The sequence below is a fragment of the Puma concolor genome, chromosome B3, assembly GCF_028749965.1.
Source record: "Puma concolor isolate L17-30 chromosome B3, mPumCon1.1.hap2, whole genome shotgun sequence".
Classification (NCBI taxonomy): domain Eukaryota; kingdom Metazoa; phylum Chordata; class Mammalia; order Carnivora; family Felidae; genus Puma; species Puma concolor.
Window position 1 is genome coordinate 103397784 of NC_141672.1, and position 24918 is coordinate 103422701.

At 37.7% G+C, this 24918-nt stretch overlaps 1 protein-coding gene across 7 annotated transcripts in view; it reads left to right on the forward strand.

Annotated features, from left to right (window-relative positions):
- Nucleotides 1-24918, forward strand: part of RNF111 (ring finger protein 111) — a 129772-nt gene that overhangs the window by 17590 nt on the left and 87264 nt on the right. For 3 of the 7 annotated variants that reach the window (XM_025919072.2, XM_025919073.2, XM_025919074.2), the window contains exon 1: nucleotides 19464-19566. The exons of 1 other annotated variant lie outside the window; for it this stretch is intronic. In XM_025919072.2, the coding sequence (XP_025774857.2) occupies nucleotides 19526-19566 (41 nt within the window). In that variant the 5' untranslated portion in view covers nucleotides 19464-19525. Of the gene's footprint in view, nucleotides 1-13815; nucleotides 14193-16501; nucleotides 16615-19463; nucleotides 19567-24918 lie in introns of those variants that run through there. 3 more of the 7 variants (XM_086710811.1, XM_086710810.1, XM_025919071.2) reach the window with 3 other exon arrangements.

Consider the following 24918-nt stretch of genomic DNA (forward strand, 5'->3'; position numbering starts at 1 on the left):
ACCTGAGCCTCAGGCAATCAACCGACTGAGCCACCCAGGTGCCCCGCTCACCTTCTTTTGTAAAGAATTGTGGATCTCACTGTGGTATAGACCACCTCAGCTCTCTTTCCTTCATGAAACTCACTATGATACTTCTATAGGGATGTTGTTAAGAATGTTTACTGTCACACGGTGTCCCTTCAATGGTAATGTTTTTTTCAGATCTCAATGTAAGGAAAATTTCTGCTGCTTCTGACATATATTACCTTATTGATGTTCATGAATCTTGCAGCTGATTACATTCACTTATTGGCTTTGACCAAAAGGAATCTAAAGCTAAATTTGTGGCTCACATCTAAAAATTGTCCAGGATTCTATGGTATGTATTTCTTGTGTCATCTCATAATTACTTCAGGCTGCATTTTGCTATCCTCCCTTATTTTTAATTGTTTTTCTAAAGTGTTGATCTATCTACGTTTCTACCCTGATATTACTGTGCTCATGTAAGCTATCACAAGTACCATTAGAGAATAGGTTTGAGAGTATTTGCACACAGAAGTAAATAAAAGATGGGTTCTCTATTCTGTTCCATTATCTATGTGTCTGTTTTTAAAAAGATTTTTAAAAGTATATTTATTTATTTTGAGAGAGAGAGAGAGAGAAAGAGGCAGAGAGAGAGAGGGAGAGAGGATCCCATGAACCATGAGATCATGACCTGAGCCGAAATCAAGAGTTGGATGCTTAACCAAATAAGCCACCCAGGCACCCCATCTTCCTCATGATTTTCTTAATAACACTTTCTTTCCCCTAGCTTACTTTATTATAAGAATACAGCATATAATACATATACACATTACATGTTAATTGATTATATTATCAGTAAGACTTTCGGTCAATAGTAGGCTACTAGTAGCTAAGTTTTTGGGGAGTCAAAAGTTATACATGGATTTTAGACTGCTTGGGGGTTTGGTGTTCTTAAACCCTATGTTGTTCAAGGGGTGATGTAATAGAGTTTGAAATCAAGGAACACAATGCCTCCAACTTTGTTCTTCTTTCTCAAGATTGCTTTGGCTATTCCAGATCTTTTGTGACTCCATACAAATTTTAGGATTCTTTGTTCTATTTATGTGAAAAATGCCATGAGAATTTTGATCAGGATTGCATTGCATCTGTAGATTGCTTTGGATAGTATGGACATTTTAACAATACTAGTTCTTCCAATCCATGAGCATAAAATATCTTTCCACTTATTTGTGTCTTCCTCAATTTTTTCCCTTAATTTCTTGTAGTTTTCAGTATACAAATCTTTCAACTCCTCGGTTAAATTTATTCCTAGGTATATTATTCTTTTTGATGAAACTGTAAATGGGATTGTTTTCTTAATTTATTTTTTTATAGCTTGTCATTAGTGTATAGAAATACAACAGTGGGGCCCTGGGTGGCTCAGTCAGTTGAGTGTCCGACTTTGGCTCAGGTCATGATCTTGCTGTCCGTGAGTTCGAGCCCCACATCTGTTTCAGATTCTGTGTCTCCCTCTCTCTGTGCCCCTCCCCCACTCATGCTCTGTCTCTCTCTCTCTCTCTCCCTCTCTCTCTCTCTCTGTCAATAATAAACACTAAAAAAATTTTTAAAAAGGAAAAGAAATGCAACAGATTTTTATGTATTGATTTTGTATCCTGCAACATTACTGAATTCATTTATCAGTTCTGACAGTTTTCTGATAGAGTCTTTAGGGTTTTCTATATACAGTATTATGTCATCTGCAAATAGTGACAGTTTTACTTCTTCCTTACCAATTCAGATGCTTTTTACTTATTTTTCTTGCCTAATTACTGTGGCTAGGACTTCCAATATTATGTTGAACAAGAGTGGTGAAAGTGGGCATCCTTGTGTTATTCCTGATCTGAGAGGAAAAGCTTCCAGCTTTTCAGCTGAGTATGATGATAGGTGTGGGCTTGTTGTTTATGGCCTTTATTATGTTGAAACACATTCCTTCTATTCCCACTTTGTAGGGAGTTCTTTATCATAAGTGTTGTTGAATTTTACCAAATGCCTTTTCTGCATCTATTGAGATGATCCTATAATTTTTGTCCTTCTTTTTGTTAATGTGGTGTATCACATTGACAGATTTACAGATGTTAAACCATCCTTGCATTACTATAATAAATCCCACTTGATCAAGGTGTACTAACCTTTTAATGAATTGTTGAATTTGATTTGCTGATATTTAATTGAATGTTGTTGCTTCTATGTTCACCAAAGATATTGGCCTATATTTTCTTTTCTTATGGTGTCCTTGTCTGGTTTTGGTATCAGGGTGATGCTGGCCTCATAAAATGAATTTGGAAGAGTTCCTTACTCTTCTACTTTTGAAAGAGTTGGAGAAGAATTGGTATTACTTGTTCTTTGAAATTTGGTAGACTTCACCTGTGAAGCTGTCTGGTCCTGGATTTTGTTTGTTGAAAGGTTTTTGTTTTATTGATTCTATATACTTGCTAGTAATTGGTAAGTTCATATTTCTTATTTTATGATTCAGTTTGGGTCAGTGCATGTTTCTAGGAATTTACCCATTTCTTCTAAGTTGTCTGTTTTTTCCCCTGTTTCATTGATTTCTGCTCTGAGTGAACAGAGCACTCAATGATTTCTTCATTGAGTTTTCTTCTGTATGAAATATTAAAAGTTAATTTTGTTTTCCAAAGTACAGTTTATATCATGTATAAACATAACAACATAGTACATAGACATAAGAGGTCTCAGATGATTTCTGTAAGTAGAATTTCAAGCACAATGTCCTGAACACATTTAAAGATGAAGAAGCACCCCCCCAACACACACACACACACACACACACACACACAGACGACAAAGAAGCACACAAAGAGACAAGGGACCATGAGTTAAAATCAGCAGCAAAACCAAACAGAAGAAAACAATTCACAGGGACTCCAGAAATTTTAATTATCAGGCACAGAATTTGGAAAACAACTATGATTATTGACAAAAATCAAGCTTGAAAATTTTAGTAAGGAGTTTTAAACTATAAAAAAGTGACATAGCAGATGTGGAAGGAAGTCAAAATTCCAGAAATGAAAATGAAATACAAAATTTTTTTAAATGGTTTAGTATATTAGTCACAATCTAAGAGAGAATTAGGTGACTAGAATAAATTACAGAATAAACTATCAAGAATGAAGCTGGGAGCAGTTAGAAAATAAATAAAACAATGTAAAAGACAAGCAACATATCACACACAGTGAGAGGATCTAACGTATTTAATTGGAGTCCCAGAAGAAAAGGAGAAGAAATGGATCTGATGCAATCCTTTGAAGACATGATTGCTGATAATCCACTAATTCAAGACACCTTACAGAGCCCAAGCAGAATATATAAAAATAAATCCTCACTTAAGCATGTAACAATGAAACTTTAATAAATCAAGACAAAGAGGAAAATGTTGAAATAGCCAGAAAAAAAGATGAATTAGCTTTGAAGAAGCTGAAGTTAAACTCACCACTGATATCTCAATGACAAGAGCTTCAAAAGACAGTGAAATGTTATCTTCACAGTACTGTGAGAAAATTATCATGCTAGAAATACTTCAGTAATGAAAGCAAAATTAATAAATTTCCAAGGAAAGTAAAAGATTTGCCCATAGAAGATAAGCATTAAAGAATGTTCTAGAAGTTGTTTGTCATGCAGAAGGAAATCTTGCATGAAAGATAAGGTGCAGAAAGCAATGGAGACCAAAGGAAATGATAATTGTGATGATGAGTCTAAATCACATTGTGAAAATAAGCGGTGTGAAAAAATAATAATGTCTGTGGCATTTAAATGATACAGTTGTAATACATGACAAAAAATAGCATAAGTGATGTGTGTGCATGTGTCTGGGGGTGTATGTGGTAAATGTTGTTCAACCATTTATGGATTCTTCCCAGGCGGGTATAAAGGTAACAATAATTTCTAAGGTAACCACTAAGGGAATGAAACAGAGTGTAACCACACTAAGTTGCCACTTTCTACTCACTAGGATGGCTATAATCAAAAAGACTGGTTAACAAGTGTTGGCAAGGATATGGAGAAACAAAAACTCTCATATATTGCTGAATGTACAATTCACCAGCCACCCACTATGGAAAAGTTTGATGGCATTTCAAAGAGCTAATCTTATAATTACCATATGACCCAACAATTCCACTTTTGGATATACCCAAAAGAATCGAAAACAGGGACTCAAAAAGCTACTTGTACATGAATGTTTATAACAGCGTTATCCACGGTAGCTAAAAGGTGAAAACAATCTGAGTATCCATCAAGAGATGAATGAATAAATGATTTTGGAATTTTATAACTCATCTTCAGTTCTGGGTATTTATTTTCTTTTGTAATTTCTTTTCTCTATATTCTTTGTTCTCCCTTCCTGGAACTCGTATTAGATATTTTACTTCTAGGATTGGGTCTCTAGAACTCTTACCTTGTCTCTCATGTTTCTTTTCCTTGCCTTTATCCTTCAACTTTTCTATTGAATTTTAGTTTCAGAAACCATCATTTTAATCTCTAAGCATTCTTTCTTGCTTTTTTGTAACATCCCTTTCCTTTCATAAGGATGCAACATCATTTTTAATTTCTGAAGATATTAGAGGTTTCAAATATTTTCCCACTGATTTGTTATATTATGCCTACTCTCTATAGTCATTTTTTTAAATGTTCATCTTAGTCTCTTTTATGTTACAGTTTTCCCCTCAAATATCTGGCATATCTTGGTTTGTCAATAAATATTTTTAAATGATGTAGTATAGCAAAACTAATGCAAAGTCTGTGCAAAAAGGTGATGCCTACTGCTATGCAGGTATGGGCAGGTATGGCCTAGAAGTATTTAGTATAGATTGTTATACCAGCTGCTCTAGTTCTCCTCAACTAGTTCAATCTCTTTCTTTTCAGGATTGCCATCCTTGTTTTTTAACTTCAAAGCCTAGATGCCATATATTTTTTTACATGGTTAACAGAGGCATAGAGACTTTTGACCATGCTACATGTACACTTAAAATTAATCTCTTTCTTTTATTTTGAAGTAATCTCTACATCCAACGTCGGTCTTTAACTCACAACCCCAACATCAAGAGTCACATGCTCTGCCAACTGAGCCAGCCAGGCATCCATCTCTCTCTCTCTCTCTCTCTCTCTCTCTCTCTCTCTCTCTCTCTCTCTCTTTCATTTCTCCATTTTGTTTCTCAGCCTCCCTTGTTTTGGGCCCATATATCTAGCCTCTGGTGTATTCTGTAAGAATATCAGCTCCCTCATTGGTGTAGCCCTTCTATTAGTGTTTTGTGGTATAGATTTTTCTATTCTGCTATACCAGTTACTAGTTCTCTATCTGATTTCTATCTTCCAGATGTTTGGGAGGAATAACTCACTTGCTAACAATCTGCTCCCATTTTCTTTTTTTTGGGGGGGGTGTACTTTTTTTTTTTTTAACATTTTGTGTGTGTGTGTGTGTAGGAGAGGGGAAGAGAGAGGGAGCCAGAGGATCTGAAGCAGGCTCTGCATTGTGAGTGCGGAGCCCAATGTGGGTCCAGACCCACAAACCATGAGATCATGACCTGAGTGGAAATCAAGAGTCATCAGCCCAACTGACTGAGCCACCCAGGTGCCTGAGTTTGTATGATTTTTGATTCCTTTATAATTTCTCAGGATGATGTGGGGATAGTAGACACATATGGCCAGTCTATTATCTTTTACTGCGAGAGAACATTTAGTTGAATGATTTTTTAAGGAAGATTTTCTGTTTGAAGATCATCTTTTTAAAAATGTTTATTTATTTTTCAGAGTGTGAGAGTGAGACCAAGAGAGCACAAGCAAGGGAGGGGCTGAGAGAGAGAGAGAGAGAGAGAGAGAGAGAGAGAGAGAGAGAGGAGAGAGAGAGGAGAGAGAATCCCAAGCAGGCTCCATGCTGTCAGCGCAGTGCTCCATGCTGGGCTAGATCTCACAAGCTGTGAGATCATGACCAGAGCTGAAATCAAAGGTCAGATGCTTAACTGATTGACCTACCCAGGCACCCCTGTTTGAAGATCATCTTAAATGTACATCTTTGAGAAAAAAATGCTAGAACTTTAGATGGTCTGAAAAACAATGTTGACATGTTTAAGTAGTTTTTATTCAGCAGGTGGCACTCTTGCCTAGTTTAACTCAATCCTAAAAGACTGAAGGTTTCAGAGTAGAATGATTTTATTTATCCTTATAATCCAAATAAATGAGATTTCAGAGTTTGCTCTTCGTCAACTTTGACCCGTTCATATTTTCAAAACTTAAACACTTTGAGCAAATTTCAAAATAAGATATTAAACTAAAATCTCTAAATAATCTTTCCAATGTTCTGAAACAGTAGTGTAATAATGACTTATGCTTTATAAAATGTGAAAATAGTTAAAATCTTACCAGAAGCACTGAATACTATAGTCATTCAGATTCAAGGTGTAAAATACTTTTAAAATCTCTTTTCATGACATGGGCAGTTTCATTTATTTCTCTTGTTTTTTCTTCTATATACTTCTGAATAGTCCCCCATTATATGTTATATATTTCAAATGTACTGTATTATCTAAAAACTAAAAAATCACAGTCTCTGTAATCCTATAGCCCACAATTATATTCAAGGTACACGTTAGACAATTAAAGAATTGCAGTATGGTTTGGGGAAACATTTGATGTTTGGAGAAAACTTTATGTGATCTGTGAGTAACAAGCAAGTAAATAAAAACATTTTTACTTCTTGTTCTGAATTTGCAAATAATTTGCCAGTGTGTAAATCATACTTGAAATTGTAATATTTGCAGGGTTTGTATAAATCTTACAAGCAAACTGTGAAATGTTAGAGCTCTGACATTGGAGATTATGTAGCCTAACTTAATGATCAGAAATTTGTGAATTTTTTAATGCTAACAGGAGTGAGTTCTTCAAAAATTATGGATTTTATTTTTTTTTAAATTTATTTATTTATTTTGAAATAGAGAGAGAGAGAGAGAGCATGCAGGAGGGTCAGAGAGAGAGGGAGAAAAAATCTTAAGTAGGCTCCGCACCATCAGCCCAGAGCCAGGTGCAGGGCTCGAACTCACCGCCTGAGATGAAATCAAGAGTCAGATGCTCGAACCACTGGGCCACCCAGGCACCCCCAGAAATTATGGATTTTAAAAACAGCATTGCAAAAACATTCCAAAAAGTGTTAAATTAATGTGAAACTTCAGTGGTAAACTTATGACCAATTTGACAAAGAGTATATAAATACTAGGGATTAGCAGACGAAACTAGTTCTGAGAACAGTTGGCAATCAATTCAGACACCTCAGTTGTGTTTCTAGGCCTATATGACCATGGTGGGTGGTGCCTTTCTCTTTCATTTTCCTATAGTTTTATTTGAAAATATACTTTCACAGAGCCAGATGGCCTCAAACTTCTGGCCAGAATTAGGCCAGATATCCAGAACTATTTCAGGATACTTGAAATTTCTACAAAATTTCAGGCATTCTATGCCTCCCTCTTAGTCCATAATTTGTTGCCTCACTTTTTCAGAAACTGAGCCACATGGATAGTATTAGTGCTTTGTAATTCAAATGTGTCTTGAAGGCTGCATTCCAAAAGCAGTCAGAGAAACTTTAAAAATTACAAATAGTCACCAAAATTGTACTCTTTTGAGGTTATCCTTCCACCAAATAACTCCTCAAATTTTCTTTTTTTTTTTTTTAACTTTTTAAAATATTTATTTTTGAAAGAGAGAGAGAGCACACACGCGTGCATGAGTGGGGGAGGGGCAGAGAGTGAGGGAGACACAGAATTCAAAGCAGGCTCCAGGCTCCTAGCTGTCAGCAGAGAGCTGATGTGGGGCTCGAAATCACAAACTGTGAGATCATGACCTGAGCTGAAGCTGGACGCTTAACTGACTGAGCCACTCAGGCACCCCAACTCCTCAACTTTTTAGTCTATATTTCAAAATAGTTTCATTAGATTAAAAAATGACTTTAAAGTAGGTTAGTAATAGGAAAGAAGTTCTGTGTCTAAAGATTTTCTCTTTGTTTCTCTGTTTTACTTCCTCTGTATGTGTAATAAAGATTTATAATCTTTAAACAGTCTGTGTTTTTTAATCTAAAATCAAAATTTATATACAAAGTTTTAAATCATTTGTTTTTATTTGAGAGAGAGAGTGCGCGCACAAGGGGCGGGGGGAGAAAGGCAGAGGGAGAGAGAGAGAGAGAGAAAGAGAGAGAGAGAGAAAGAGAGAGAATCCCAGAGACAGAGAGAGAATCCCAGGAAGTTTCCATGCTCATCACAGAGCCTGTTGCAGGGCTTCATCCTGAGCCTGTGGGATCGTGTCCTGAGCTGAAAATCAGGAGTCGGACACCAAACTGGCTGAGCCACCTAGGCAGCCCTATATATAAAGTTTTAAGGAGGTCCTGTACTGCCTCAACTAAATCAGCAGTGTTGTAAAATCTGTAACATTTTCTTTTCTGTTTCAGGTTTCAGTGATATCCTTGTACATTAATTGGAAAGTAAAATGTTGTGAATCGCTAAATATTCTGACTAGTGCATCTCTTAGGTCCTTTTAATTCTTCCCAAACCTTTTCATCTGAGGAAATATATTTATTGAAATAATTATATTCAGCAAGTTCCCAAGGTCTCCCTAATTCATTACATTTAATCTCCAAACATCATTTTCTTCCGAAGAGCTCTCAAAGCTGACCACATACTCAGTTACTCTCATTTGCAGACTTTCTGTAATTGTGAAGTATGCGATGGTTGGTGGGCATACCAGTCTTTCCCTCTGACTTTGGTAATTTGTAGAAATTGTTCCTTTTTCCCATTTATTGCAAGTGACGCATTAATTCAGCTCAGTATTTTTGTGTTCAAAGCAAGCTTCTCAAACTCCTGCCTACTAGATAGTTAGATACTGCTGGCCCATATATGCAGGCTAATTTGGTAAATTTTATTTTGCTGCAGTTTCACACAAGTGGAATTTGGTTTGGACTATATGCTGGGTAGCTGTGATCTTTACACAGGAGAGTAAAATGAATTTTTGGAAGGCTTCAAGTGATTTGATTAAGATTAAGGATTTCCAGCTTCTTAGTGGCAAAAATAGAGACGAGAGCCGCATCTCCTTATTCTGTAAATTCAGTAAATATTTAATGAGCAGTATTTTTCTACTGAAGGGAGGACATGATTTGTTTTATTCTTAGTTTTTTTGGGGGGGGTGGGAAGACAGGTATATATAAATATACTTCTAATAGAAGTATATGCAAAGATTGAAGAGAGTGCAAAAGCAGGAGTGATTATTAGCTCTGTTGTAAGAACAAGGGAGCAAGGAAAGGAAATGTTTCATCCATTTGAGGAATGGATAAGAGTTTGCTAAGCAGATAAAGCAGGGATGAAGGATATGGAGGAAAGAGGGAGGATATTTTAAGACAGAAGGAATAGTAGGTGCCAAGGCAGGGAGATACTGGAACACTATATTTTTTTCTGGAGAACTACAAGTAGTTTGAGAAGTTCACCAAAGTCTAAGCTGGGGCAGGCAATAGGATGGTGGGAATGGGTGGTGTGAAATGGCTCTGGGGAATCTGGATTTTGAAGAGCTTGATTTGACAAGCCAAGGACTTGTGACTTTATTGTGTAGGTGATGGAAGGTCCTTGAAGGATTTTAAGCAACTTAGTGTCTCAATCAGTTTCTACCATACTCCGAGAGTGGTTGAAGGTTGCACTGGGAGTGGTGGGATAATTGTGGTGGGAGCAGAAGCACAGAAATCAGGAAACTGTATGTAATTCAGGTGAGGGATCTCTCCCAATTCTATAATCTATAATCTACCATTATTCCCCTAAATACAACTTCCCTGGCACCTGACCTCTCAGTCATACCCCTGTCCCCCTATCTGTTCTGGGCTTCCTGCCTTTGATTTGTTGTCTACCTACCGTCTGCCCTGCCATCATGTTAATGACTATTCTGATTTTTTATCTCTGTCTCCTAATTACTCTCCACCCAGCCATTTCCAAAACTGCTGCCTTAGTAGATGACCTTACTTAGAGTTTCACAGAGACATCAAGGTCATTCAATGAGCAAGCCCTGGACTTGTCCCCTGAAGCTAACAAATTTAGTTCATTTGTGCAATCCTTTCCTACCTCTCCTCACTTGTTTCAATGAAAGGAATATCCCTTCTATCCAAGGCTAATTCTTCTATCTGAGCTTTAAGTCCCATTTCCTCTGTCTCCTTTGAGCATCCCTATATTTCCATTATCTTTCATTTCTCTTTTTCTGCTACTCTCCTCCCCTGAGCCTACTGATAGGATTCAAGCCTTCCCTTTCTTGACTCCATATCCTGCTAAATATAGGTCTATCTTTCTTTTTCCAGTTTACCATTTTCATGAAAAAGTACTGGTCCTTGTCTATGTACAATGTTCAGTGCATTCTAAGCCAGGACTTATCAACTGGATCATTATGGCATTTTGGGCCAGATAATTCTTTGTTTTAGGGGCTGTCTTGTGCATTATAGGATAGTTAGCAATGTCCCTGACCTGTAGACATTAGATATCACCAGCATCTTCCCCGTTGTGACAACAAAAAATATCTTTGGACATTGTCAATCCCTGGGGGTCACAGTCAACCCTGTTGAGAACCTCTGTTCTAAAATGTATGACAGTTACTGAGATTACTCTTGTTTACAGATCTCCTTATTGCCAAACTAATGGACATTTCATATCTTTGATCACCCACTTCATCATTGAAACTCTTTTTCTCACTTGGCCTGCCACCTATGTGTTTGGGTTTTTCTTTCTTTGCTTTTGTTCTGGCCCATCCTTATTTTTCTGGGACTCTTCTTCATTCTTCCACTCTTAAAATATCACCTTTCCCCAGATATCTGTCTCTTTTCACTGATATTCTGGGTGACCTCATCAAAATTACTGCTTCAGTGATCACAAGCTAATTCCTATCAAAACTCTGTCTTCAGCCCAGACTTTTCCTGAGCTCCAAACCCACATATCCAACAGCTTACTGGAATCTACACTTTGGCTAAATATTAGACACCTCAAACTCAACTTGCCCAATAAAGAAGTAATGATTTCCTTTCAACCTCCTTTCTCATCCCACCCCAATCAAAATTTCCATACCCCAAAGTTGGGTTTTGCCATTCTTTTTCCTGAATGGCACTTCCACCCAACCGCTTACTGTAAATTTGGAAGCTTCTGAGATTCTCCTTCTCCTTCACTCCAGTTGTTTACTCTTCTTGTATCTGTCTCTTCCTTCTCATTCTCATTTCCACCACCCTCGTCACTTTTTGCTTGCCAGTTCAACTGGTCTTCACCTCTCTATTTTTGTCCCTTTCCAATCCAGTCCCTACTCTGAATATATAATGATATCTCTGATAGTCAATCTGATTATTACTCCTCCGGTTGATTTCCTTTAATGGCTTACCATAGTTTTAAGTATAAAATAGTTCAAATTCCTCATGCTAGCAAAAATAACCTTACTTAATCTGTTTCTATCTACTTTTCTTCCCTTATCTCTCAATAGTTTCTCTGCACAACACATTCAGTAGATCCTATTAGAGAATTTGCTTCTTGCTGTTTCTGTACCTTAGTGTACTGATCTTTTCTGCCTGGAATGTTCTATTTGCTTCATTTGATTGTCTTCATTTATGTCGCAAAGTTTAGTTTACACATCACTTCCTCTTGGTTTGACTATGGTGTTCCATCTTTGTGTTCTCAGAGCACTACTACACCACCCTGTTCCTTCCATGTTATAGTGTAAATACAGTATACCTACATTTATTTATTTTTATTTATTTTGAACACAATGTGTTAGGGATACCTGTGGGACATTAAAGTGGAAATTACATATCCAGTAAAATAGCCATACGGGTCTAGATCAGTCCACACTGTCCAACAGAAGTATAATGTGAGCTACAGATGTAATTTTAAATTTTATAGTAGTTATATTTAAAAAGTAAAAGAAACAGGTGAAATGAACTTTAGTGGTATATTTTATTTAGCCCCAGGATTTCTCAACTGTACTATTGACATTTTTGGCCAGAAAATTCTTTGTTGTGGAGGGTTGTCCTGTGTATTGTAAGACGTTTAGCAGCATCCCTGGCCTCTTGTTAGTAGAGGTCAGTAGCCATCCTTCCCCCAAGTTGTGAACACCAAAAATGTCTCCAGATATTGCTAAATATCCCCGGGGGGGCGGGGAGGGGATGACAAAATCATCCCTGCTTGAGAAACACTGATTTACCCCAATCTAACCAAGATATTATTTCAACGTGTGATGAATATTAAAATTATTGGGATTTTTACAATTTTTTTGTATTGTATCTTTGAATTGGATGTATACTTTTCACTTAATGTGCTTTTCAATTCATACTCACCACATTTCAAGTGCTCAATAGCTACATGGGGCCAGTGTCTACTTCCTTGAAGAGCACAGGTCAAGAGCTTGAAAAAAAGGTTAGGTCTGGAAATATCGTTCTGGAAGTACATGATTTTGAGAAGTCATGAGTCAATAACAATTGAAATCATGGCAGTAGATAAGATAGTCCAGGTAGAATTTTATGTTTAGAGCAAGAAAATAGGAGGACTGAGGAAAATTCCTACTCCAATGCTTTTCCAGTTTTCCCACAAAACCTGTGATCTTTTCTTTTCTTTTTTTCTTTTTTAAAATATTTATTTTTGAGAGACGGAGAGAGCATGAGTGGAGGGGCAGAGAGAGAGAGAGAGAGAGAGAGAGAGAGAGAGGATCTGAAGTGGGTTCTTTGCACAGAGAGTCCGATGTGGGGCTGGAACCCAGGGACCTTGAGATCATGACCTGATCTGAAGTCGGGTACTTAACTGACTGAGTCACCCAGGTGCCACTATTATTATTATTTTAATATATTTTCTTCACACAACAGTATGGAGAACACAAGTGAACAAAAGAAAACATATTGAGAAAGATAGGTTGATAACAAAGGGAGGGAATTAATGTTTATTGAACACTTAATTGGTAAATAATGTTCACAACATTATATGAACTGTCTTATTTAATCTCACAAGAACCCTTTGAGGTAAATAATGTTCTTTTTGTAAAGAAACAATTTTATTTTATTTTTTGCTTAAGATGCCCTTTTATTTTCTTTTTAAATTGAAGTGTAACTAACGTTTTCTTTCTTTTCTTTTTTTGGAAAGATTTATAAAGGTATAATGAATACGAATGCTGTTAATTGGCATCATCAGGATTTGAAAGGAAGTCTGTCTGACTGATTCTAAAGCCTATATTCTCCTTCCGTACATCCTCCTAATGCACGTAATGAAGCAATTGCTATCTACTGATTTTCATAAAATAATTAAGAAGGCGTAGGTGATTGTACAGTCAGTTCCCAGGATATGTTACCACTTTTGATGTGATTCTGGAAGCAAATTCACCCTAAGATCGGGGTGCTATGATCTTTATTTCATTAGCGAGTATGATTTGGGTATCATTTTTTGTGTGTGACAGTAAACCGTGTTTTCGTTTAAATGTACTGTAAATGTAGTCAATAATTCTGTGGTTAATTGTACTTTTCAGTTACGAAAAAAATTAGCCAATAAATAGTATTTTGCTTAAATGTAGAATACAATCACCAAGGAAAATAAAATAACGAGCTTCATGAAATCGTTAGGCTTCGCTAACAGACTTCGTAAAGCAAGTACAAAGGGGGAGGGCTGAGGAAGAGGGGGCGGGACATTGAGAAACATGAATCTGAGCAAGCGCAGAAACAGATATTAATGGAGGCGTGAAGACTACTGCTCCCTCACTTTCCGAACTGTCGTAAAGACTCTGAGTGTCGTGCTCGCTCGGTAGAGGAGGGATTGGTTAGGCGGCGGCAGCGGCGGCGGCAGGAGAACAGCAGCAGTGGCGGCGACGGTGGCGAGGTGTTCGGTCTGCGCAGCACAGAAACGCCCGCAGCTTCAGGGAAGGAGTTCTCGTGGGATCAAATCAGGCGTTCTGAACCCAGGCCGGGTGAACTGGGCCGAACCAGGCGCTGCCGCTCGTACGGTTTGGTGGCGGTGACAGACGCAGCTCTTGACTATAGGGGCCTATTAGGCCGAGATCTGAAAGCCCAGATCACTGGCTCTCGACGCATCCTCTTCCCCTGTTCCATCTGCTGTCTTCCTTCCTGGGCCAGTGATTCCCGGACTCTGGGAAAAGGGTAGCTAATGATTAAGGTGAGGGGGCTAGGGGGGAGGGGATCGATTGGAGGCCGCGCGTGCGCGCAACGGGGGAGGGGCCGGCCTGGAGGGGAGAAAGAGGAAGGGCTGCGGCCGCGGAAGGCTGGGGTCGGCGACCGGCCGGTTACTGCTGGCTCCATAGTGACTTAGGGTCTGGGTCTTCGCAGGAGAATTAATTGTGTTTGAGCAAAGCATTCGTCTACAGACACACCCACACCCCACAGTAAGGGAGTGTGGGTGAGGGGATTTCTTTTCCTCTTTGGACTCTCCCTAGAGTCTAGGAAGGGGACTGAGGACTGAGGCGTGGGAGTACGATTTGACAATGGAGTGATGAAGGTAACCCGCACCGGGGGTGTTGGAGGGCGCTAAGTCAGCCCTGACGGTTAGGGAGTTGCCGTCTTATGTGATCAAGGAAACGTCCGCGGAACAGCAGAAATACAGACGCGTCAGATTTTTGTGTAGAGTTGGTTTGGTCATTAGAAAAGAAGCTGTATATTTTATTATTGTCCTTAGGTAATTTGTCAGAGGCAGTGGCAAGGCTGTAGTGGAAATATCTGTTCTGTACTGTAGAAATAGAGGTTTGTCACCATAGCTTTTAAATAGGCTATAATCTTTACAGATACTTCTTAACGCAAGTCCCAAGTTTTAGTGCTTAAAAATACCAGGAAGTATATAGGGTATTCATTTAATTTGTTCATGTTCGTACTGTGAGGTGACTCCATTGTATTGTGTGCTTTCCTGTTTCTTGATTTATGTGCAGTATGAATTTAGAACTCTCTGGAGTGGTCAGGTGCCAGCTGACATAGACTTCATTTTATAGTTGTTTGAGCTTTTGAGCCCGACTTAATACAAACTTTATTTTACTTGGTATTTTTATGTTTAATTTTCTTGTATTAGGGACCTCTTCAGTCGAAAAGAACAGCCTGGGGAAAATATAAGCTGAGGTCCCATTTGCTTTCCCATTTTGTGTGTGTGTGTGTGTGTGTGTGTGTGTGTGTGTGTGTGTTTGCTTTCAAACGTTAGAATGTGATTTCGATATTACGTGGAAGTTCTGTAATACTATTTTTACTCAGCTTTATTATGGTGAAGATCTACATTTTGATGGTTTGTTACTATATGTTTTTTAGTAAATATTTTCATGTCAATATAAACTGTTGCTTTTCATACTAAACAGTAGTCTTTGGTTGTGTTTGTGAGATAAAACGGGATGAGAAAGAGGCCCTCTTACTCTGAAAACAATCCTTAATTTTTTTTAAAGCCTTGAATTATTTTACTTTTGTCCATTTCTTCTCATTAACCTTGGACACATGACATTTTTCCCCTGCTCATTTGTTTGCCATCTAAGATTCAGAGTAGTATTCTAAAAGCTGGTGACGATGTTTGTGAATTCGTCTGAACAATATTTTAAGAAAAACTGGGAGGAGTGGAGACTCTTTCCTTGTTCACAGGGATGGTGGATCTTATATATGTGGCTCTTTACTTATTTTTTAAGTAATTGCTACACCCAGTGTGGGGCTCGAACTTAGAACACCCAGGTAAAGAGTCCCATGCTCCACCAACTGAGCCAGGCAGGTGCCCCGTTATTTTCATTTTAAAATTTAAAGTGGGATTAAAAACTCTTGAGTCATGCCAATTAAATTTTTTAGACATTTTATTATTTTGCCCAAGAGGGGTTTCTGTAACATGCTTTATTTACTTAGAGCATAGTTATATGTGTCTTGTTTTAACTTTTCCCTCTGTGAGCTAGGACTTCAATAGGAAGAAAAAAAGTGACAACATTAAAAATGATAGTAATTAAAGTATGTTAGTAACTTGACATTAGCATTCTATGGGTGACATTATCTTATGAAAGAGTATAAGGCTGGAGATAGGAGATCTGGATTTTAGATCTAGCTTTGCTTGCTATTCATTAGATAGGTGACTTTATTGATAACCATCCTTGGCTTCTGGTCTCTTTCAATTGTTAAATGAGAAGTGTGGGATGGCTTTCTAGGTTTCTCTAGGTCCCAATTTAATGATTCATATTTTTAGTTAGGTGTTTTTGGTACTTATTGGTGTATTCATTATGATTCAATTCCTAGAAAGAAGTGCTATACTGAGAGTTAAATTCCTTCATGTTTATATTAGGTGAGAAAAAAAAAAAGAAAAAAACCCAGGAGGCAGCCATGTTTGTTGTTCTAGATAATACTTCTCTCCCGTTGTAGATATTATATATGATTTAATAGCTCTCATATGATACTAAGAGATGAAATTTGTTCTATTTCTGGTAATGCTCTTTAAATCATCCTGAATAGTTTTTCTTTCAGAAACCTGTAATCGTTCAGTTAAAGTCCAGAATTGCGTTTGAATGCCTTACACCTCTGTTCTTTCTTTCCTGATCCCACCGATTCTTGGTAACAGCTGACCCAGGTTTCTACAGGTATTCAATTCATATCATTACATGTGGAGTGAGCTACAGATGTTTAAAAACAAATACTAAATTGAGCTTACATTTTAAATAAGGGTACTGAGTTATTACTTAGTTACTCAGTATGTATTTATTGAATGTCTCCTGTTCTCAGTATTGTTTTTGGTCTCCAGTGAGGAAGGCACTTTGCCTTCAGGGAGTTGTCATTCTACTCTGGGAAACATAATAAACAGAACAGTTTGAGGTAGTGGTGAGTGCCATGAAGAAAATAAGACCATGTAATGAAGAATGAGTGGAAGTGGAGCTGTACTGTGGATTGAGTGGTTAGGGAGGGCCTAACTTCTTTTTAGAGGTGATGAGTTGTGATCATTTACTAAAAAGAATCAGCCATACTGATAATTTTGAGGAATCTTGCAGATAAAGGGAACAGCAAAGGCATTGGATTGTGTTTGATTCTGGAGAATCTACAAGTGTAAGTTGTTTGGTTTGTGTGTTAGGCTTTTCCATAATTGCTGACAGACGATGTTAAAAATATTTTATGTGTAGCAACCAAATGTAATGTGTTGACCTTGTTTAAATCCTCACTCAAATCAATTGTAGGAAGTCCTTTTTGGAACACTTTGGGGGAAATATGAATGTGAATGGATATCATATATCAAGGATATTAGATATTAAGGAATTATGTTAATTTTGTTAGGGATGATAATGACATTATGTAAACATCCATTGATGATTCTTGCCTCTGTTGATCTTTACTTTGATGGTTGCAGAATGCTTATTTCAAACTCTACCATCTCTAATCAATAGGCTGTTGTATGGAAGAAGCACTCTGTTATCTATTATCAATATGAACCTATCTACTTCGTGTTTTATTCAATGGATTATAAATCCATTACTGCCTTTACTTATTTTGATGCTCAAATTATCCCACGTTTGTCCAGTGAGAGCCTCTCCACCCTGGCTCCTGTGTTTTTTGACATACATAATTTTTTATGAATACTGTATTTCCTTTCTCTCTGACACAACAAGAAATTCAAGCTCATCTTATATCTTTCCTGTCTCAGTCTTGGAATCTTTAAGGAGCCCTGGTTCCTTTTAGTGAGGAGTCCAATTTGCTTTTGAGTTTTCTGTTTAATTTTTTTTTTTAACATTTATTTATTTTTGAGAGAGAGAGAGAAACAGAGCATGAGTGGGGGAGGGGCAGAGAGAGAGGGAGACACAGAATCCAAAGCAGGCTCCAGGCTCTGAGCTGTCAGCATAGAGCCTGATGCAGGGCTCGAACTCACAGACCACAAGATCATGACCCGAGCTGAAGTCACTCAACCCATTGAGCCAGCCAGGCATCCTTGAGTTTTCTGTTTATATATAGAAATAATCTCTTATTTCCTGGATCAGGACATCCTCTGAGAAACCTAAACTTAGATGTTGATAGTGGGTTTATATTTCTATCAAGATTTTATTTATGAAGTAAATAAATGTAGTAATTTATTATATTTGCCATAAAGCACTGTATTATTTTTCTATTATTTATTTATTTATTTTTATTAAAAATTTTTTTTTCAATGTTTATTTATTTTTGGGACAGAGAGAGACAGAGCATGAACGGGGGAGGGGCAGAGAGAGAGGGAGACACAGAATCGGAAACAGGCTCCAGGCTCTGAGCCATCAGCCCAGAGCCTGACGCGGGGCTCGAACTCCCGGACCGCGAGATTGTGACCTGGCTGAAGTCGGACGCTTAACTGACTGCGCCACCCAGGCGCCCCTATTTTTCTATTTTTAAAAATAAAGAAGTTCTGATTTGATCTTAATTATGATCAAATGAAATAGAAAAAATAAAATATTATTTTACTTTGTGTTACATTTCATATGTTGAGGGTTTAATCACTTAACTGTTAAAAATGACAAGGTGTAGGGGTGCCTGGGTGGGTCAGTTGGTTGGGCGTCCGACTTTGGCTCAGGTCATGATCTTGCAGTTCGTGGGTTCGAGCCCTGTGTCGGGCTCTGTGCTGACAGCTTCCTCGGGCCTGCTTCGGATTCTGTGTCTCCCTCTCTCTGCCTCCTCCCTGCTCATCCTCTCTCTTGAAGAATAAATAAGCATTAAAAAAAAAAAATTAAAAATGACAAGGTGTGCATACCTCATTGTTTTTAACTAAGTCATCAGACATTCTAGTCTGAAGGAAATTGTTGCTTTTTAACTAGCCTTTTATTTTATTTATTTATTTATTATTATTTTTTTTAATGTTTATTTATTTTTGACAGAGAGAGAGACAGAGCATGAGCCGGGGAGGGGCAGAGAGAGAGGGAGACACAGAATCTGAAGCAGGCACCAGACTCTGAACTGTTAGCCCCAACGTGGGGCTCAAACTCAGACCACGAGATCATGACCGAAGTCAGACGCTGAACCGACTGAGCCACCCAGGCGCCCCTTAACTAGCTTTTTAAGTGAGATTTTTAATTATAATATAGACTAATGTTTCAAATATGAGTGGAAATACATGGACATTTTTCTGGATATTGTTACAAGGTATGTCTCACAGCCATTTTCTCACCTGTGTGTGGGTATTTGCTTTATTTATTTATTTTTTAACCCTGATTTGTAAGTATTTTTCCAGACAGTATTTTGGGCTTTTTTGTTTTTTAAAACAAGCTCTGGCCAGTTTTATTTAAGGAAAATTTTGTGTGATTTGCTGTTCACCAGTCTGTTCTGGCATGCTTCTAATGATACCAGAATCACCTGGGTCAATGATAACCAGTGTGCATACTTTGTAGTATTTCCCACATGCTGTGCCCAGTTCAGTGTTATTGCCACTCTAGTGATAGACACCAGTTTTGGCCAAACATGGTGTAATAATCTATTTCAGATTTCCTCAAGGCTGGGCAGTTGTTGGCGAGGATCATCAGTTTTGCTTTGCCATGTCCGATCATGTTCAGCTGCTTGTACCCCAGTACATACTTCCACTTTTCGTAAGTAGTTGGAGACTAGAGGTAATTGACTCCAGTGACTTTTTTTGTCTTCTTTGCAGCCACCATCTTCCTGCCTTAGGTGAGGGATGGCCCCAAGCAGGAGCAGCCACCAAGATACCAGACAATAATTTGAATGGTTTTTAACCAGTTAATTTTTGAGGCAATTAATATATGTACATGGTTTAAAAATTTTTTTAATGTTTGTTTATTTTTGAGAGAGAGTCAGAGCGTGAGTGGGGGAGGGGCAGAGAGAGGAAGACACAGAATCCAAAGCAGGCGCCAGGCTCTGAGCTGTCAGCACAGCGGGTCCAAATCCACAAACTGTGAGATCATTACTCAAGCTGAAGTCGAACTCCTAGGAGGTTTTTTGTTTTTTTTTTTTCTGGTATTACTATCATATTTCTTATAGTATGCTTACATATCTGCTTAGTTACTTTTGATGTCAGTGATTTTGTTGTCTTTTAAAAAATATATTTAAGTTTTAAAGATAAAAGCAATACACAGGGTACCAAATTCATAAGATATGAAGTGTATACACAGAAAAATAAATTTTCTTGCCATCCCTCTTCTTTTCCCTGAAGATCTATCTCCTCTTACTATTTTATATGTATACAGCACAGCAGTATGGCCTCTTGTGGGGAGGTCTGCAAGTGTTTCAGCAAATTGACTGGGTTGAATGAAACTATTTGATAATAGTAAGTTCTTCTTCACTACTTAACTATGTTGGCATTTGCAGTGATAGTACAAACAGTGATGGGCAAAACTGCTGGCCCTGCAGTGCATATTAAGACCATGGCTAAAACTGTACTAATAGTCATCATATTTTTCATTACTACACATTTACAAAGCCAGTTTCATTTAAGAATGAAAACAATGAAAAAAACAAAAATAAAACCAGTTTCTTTTAACAAAGTTCTTTATAAAGCAGTAAAACCTGTTTTATTAATCTTGACCCTTGAGTACATGTCTTTTTAATATTTTTTTTCTTTTTAATATTTCATGTGATAAAATGAGAATGTTGTAAGGCACTTTTGCTTCATCCCAAATTATGCTTGTCTTGAAGAAAAGTACTTGTGTGATTGATTGAGTTGCAGGATGAACTAGCAAACTTAGTTGCTTTTTTTTAATGGAACTGTATTTTTACTTGAAAGAATGAAAACTGTAGTTACTTAAACTTGGGTATTTGTGTATGTTTTCTCAAAAATAAATGAAGTGAGGGAAAACAACTGACAGAAATGATTGCCAAGATAAAATTAAGGCTTTCAAGCAAAAATTAGAATTTTGGAATGCATATCTGCCACTATGAGTTTGGCAGCTTCTTAGGACCTTTTTGATGAAATTGATGGTGATATTAACAAAATGTGTATAAAATGACTATTATATAATGAAATGTGTCAGTGTTTGGAAGATATGCATAACTTTGTGGACCAACTTTTCTAATGACCTGTGCATGATATTACAAAATCATGTATGTGTGAAAGATCTATTTAAGTGCAAGATAAATCAATAGATATTTAATGAAATGATAAGAAGTTTCATTGATAAGTTATCAGATTCAGCATTACAAGTAACCTTTACAAAATTATAATTACTAAGTTTTGTTTTGGGTTAATATCAAAGAATAGTGTATACACTTATCTGACAAAGTTATTAAAGATACTCTTTTTTTAAAGTTTATTTATTTTGAAAGAGTGCGAGCAGGGTGGTGGGGGGCAGAGAGAGAGGCAGAGAGAGAGAGAATCCTAAGCAAGCTCTGTGCTGCTAGCTGTGGAGCCTGATGTGGGGCTCAAACCCACGAATTTCTAGATCATGACCCGAGCCAAAATCAAGAGTCAGATGGTTAACCTACTGAGCCACCCAGGTGCCCCAAGATATTCTTCTCTTTTAAGTACATATTTGTGTGAAGCTGGGTTTCTTTTTTTTTTTTTTTATGTTTATATTTATTTTTGAGAGAGAGATAGAGAGACAGAGAGGAGGGTGAGTGGGGGAGGGGCAGAGAGAGGGAGACACAGAATCCAAAGCAGGCTTCAGGCTCTGAGCTGTCAGCACAGAGCCCAACGCGGGGCTCATACTCATGGACCATGAGATCATGACCTGAGCTGAAGTCAGACGCTCAGCCGCCTGAGCCACCCAGGCGCCCAAAAGCTGGATTTCTTATTAGATAGGATACAGAAGCAGATTTAAGAATCCAAGTTTCTTCTATTAAGTCAGACATTAAAGAGATTAGCACAAATGTGTAATAGTACTACTCTTTAACTTTTTTGAAGAGATAAGATGTTACTTAATATTAGCATGTAATAGACTTACTATTGCTGTTTTTAAAAAATAAATTTTTAAGCATTAATTTTATTTTCTAATATTGTATTAAATATAACCTAGAATTTAAAGTTTTGGGAGATTCTCAATTATTTTTAAGAGTCTAAAGGGGTTCACAAGTCAGAATGTTTGAGCCTTGCTGTGCCAGTTATCTTCTTATGGAAAAGAAATTCACACTTCTTTCTTCACCCTTTCTTTTGATATAGTTGTGTCACAACTTTAGGTTATTTTAAGTAATAACTCAACACGTATTTATTGAATACCAACTCTGTGATCTAAGCTTTGGGGCACATAATAATGGTGAAAACAAAGACTAGGCTCTATTGGGAAAACAAGTAAATTTTACCTATGGTGATTATGGCAATAACTGAGCTGGTAAAAGAAGACAGGAGTGAGGTTAACTTTTGAAACGTAAGATGATCGGGGATGGTCTCAAGGACAAGGAAACATTTTTAGCACAGACTGAAAGGAAACAAGTGAGATCCTTGTGGCTATCTGGGGGACAAGCATTTGGGGCAGATTAAATAGCATAGCATACTTGGCCTGCTCAAGGAAAAGCCAAGAAGCTGTTGTGACTGGAGTGGAGTGGATGAGGAGAATGGTGATTTCTGAGGATGGAGGTAGCAAGGGCTTATGTCCTTCAGTTTTAAGAAATATTTTTGTGTTAGTTTTCATGACATCTTAGTCATTTTTTTTTTTTCCTGTTCTCTTTTGGGAGTTGTTGTCAGATAAGATTTTGTTGCTCTTTCTTGTTGTTAGCTCCTTTTCTTTTTTGGTGAATTAAAATATTTTTTCATTTAGTGGGGATTGCAAGGAAATTTGAGAGAAAGCTACATGTATAATTTACCATGTTTAAACAAAATGTGAACTTTTGTTTTTGATAAATACCAGCAGCAAGTTACATTGTTGATACGGAAATTGGCTCTTCTCAACTCTTAGTGGCAGAATCATGTTTAAATATGTGAAAAAGTACACATGTAAATAGGTTCATTTTACAAAGTCTAAGTCTACTTTAACAACTGTGTTTTTTAATGGAAGGTAGTCATTAAGTGAAGAAAATCATGTGATGTAATACTTTTATTACAGAACATCTGCAGAGTATCACAGATTTGATTGTATTTTCTGTGAAATCACATTTCTTTAAAGAACTGTATATAGTACCAGATAAAAATGGCCATTTTATGGAATCTTATACAGCCATAAAAAAGGGATGAGATTTTGCCACTTGTGACAACATGGATTGATCTAGAGGATGTTATGCTAAGTGAAATAAGTCAAAGAAAGACAAATACCATATGATTTCACTTATATGTAGAATCTAAAAAATAAAACAAGTCATAGGAATAAAAGGTACAGAATAGGGAATATAGTCAATGGTATTATATAGCATCATATGACAGATGGCAGCATCTTGTGGTGAACATAGCATAACACAGAGAGATTGAATCACTGTGCTGTACGCCTGCAACTAATGTTACATTGTCAACTATACTTAAAAAGTTTTTTGGGGGGCGCCTGGGTGGCTCAGCCGGTTAAGCGTCCGACTTCGGCTCAGGTCATGATCTCACGGTCCGTGAGTTCGAGCCCTGCGTCGGGCTCTGTGCTGACAGGTCAGAGCCTGGAGCCTGCTTCAGATTCTGTGTCTCCCTCTCTCTCTGACCCTCCCCCATTCATGCTCTGTCTCTCTCTGTCTCAAGAATAAACATTAAAAAAAAAAGTTTTTTGGTCATAATAAAATGAAAAGAAGAGGAATAGGTCAAACACAGACTGCTTTACCTCTATAAATCTGAGAGAATATGTAGAGAATTTTGGTTGTTAAAAAAATCAGTAGCTAACCATCTTTTTTTTTTTTTTTAATTTTTAATGTTTATTTACTTTTGAGAGCGAGAGAGAGAGTGAGGGAGAGAGAGAGGGTGTGCAAGCCAGGGAAGGGCAGAGAGAGAGGGAGTCACAGAATCTGAAGCAGGCTCCAGGTTCTGAGCTGTCAGCACAGAGCCCGATATGGGGCTTGAACTCATGAACCTCGAGATCATGACCTGAGCCAAAGTCAGATGCTTTAACTGACTGAGCCACCCAGGTGCCCCTAACCATCTTATTTTCATAACCACCTTCCTGCCTGCCATTCCTCTGATTTGCCTTTATCCTTATTTTCCACTTGAGGTCTTTTTTTTTTTTTTTTTTTTAACGTTTTATTTATTTTTGAGACAGGGAGAGACAGAGCATGAACAGGGGAGGGTCAGAGAGAGGGAGACACAGAATCCGAAACAGGCTCCAGGCTCTGAGCTGTCAGCACAGAGCCCGACGCGGGGCTCGAACTCACGGACCGTGAGATCATGACCTGAGCTGAAGTTGGCTGCTTAACCGACTGAGCCACCCAGGCGCCCCCCCCTTTTTTTTTTTTTTTTAAATTTTTAAATGTTTTATTTATTTTAGAGAGAGAGAGAGAGAGGAGACAGAGTACAAATGGGGGAGGGGCAGAGAGAGAGGGAGACACAGAATCAGAGGCAGGCTCCAGGCTCTGAGTTGTCAGCACAGAGCCCAACGTGGGGCTTGAACTCATGAACCTCGAGATCATGCCATGAGCCAGAGTCAGATGCTTAATTGACTGAGCCACCCAGGCACCCCTCAGTTACTCCATTTTAATAGACCTTTAGCATTCTCCCACTGTGGAGGCTAAGTTCCAAAAATCTCCAAGGAAAATAGAAGAAATTGTGGCTGAGTAACATAATCTTATATAAAAATAATGTCATTGGAACCAGAGTCATGAGTGAACATATGAAAGCGTGCATAACTATATATTTAATTTTTAAAATGTGAAAGACCAAAACCAGCAACTTCTGTCAGAATTAAGATCCAGATGTGTGTGTTAGACTTTGAGCAAGCTGCCTAACTTTCTATAATCCTTAGTTCCTTTGAGATAATAGTTTTTAGTGAGGATAAAATGAAATAAAAGCATGGCACGTGGTTCCTTAACAGACCTTACCTGATCTGGCCCTTGACCATCTCTGATCCATCTTGTGTACCATCTTTCTTTCC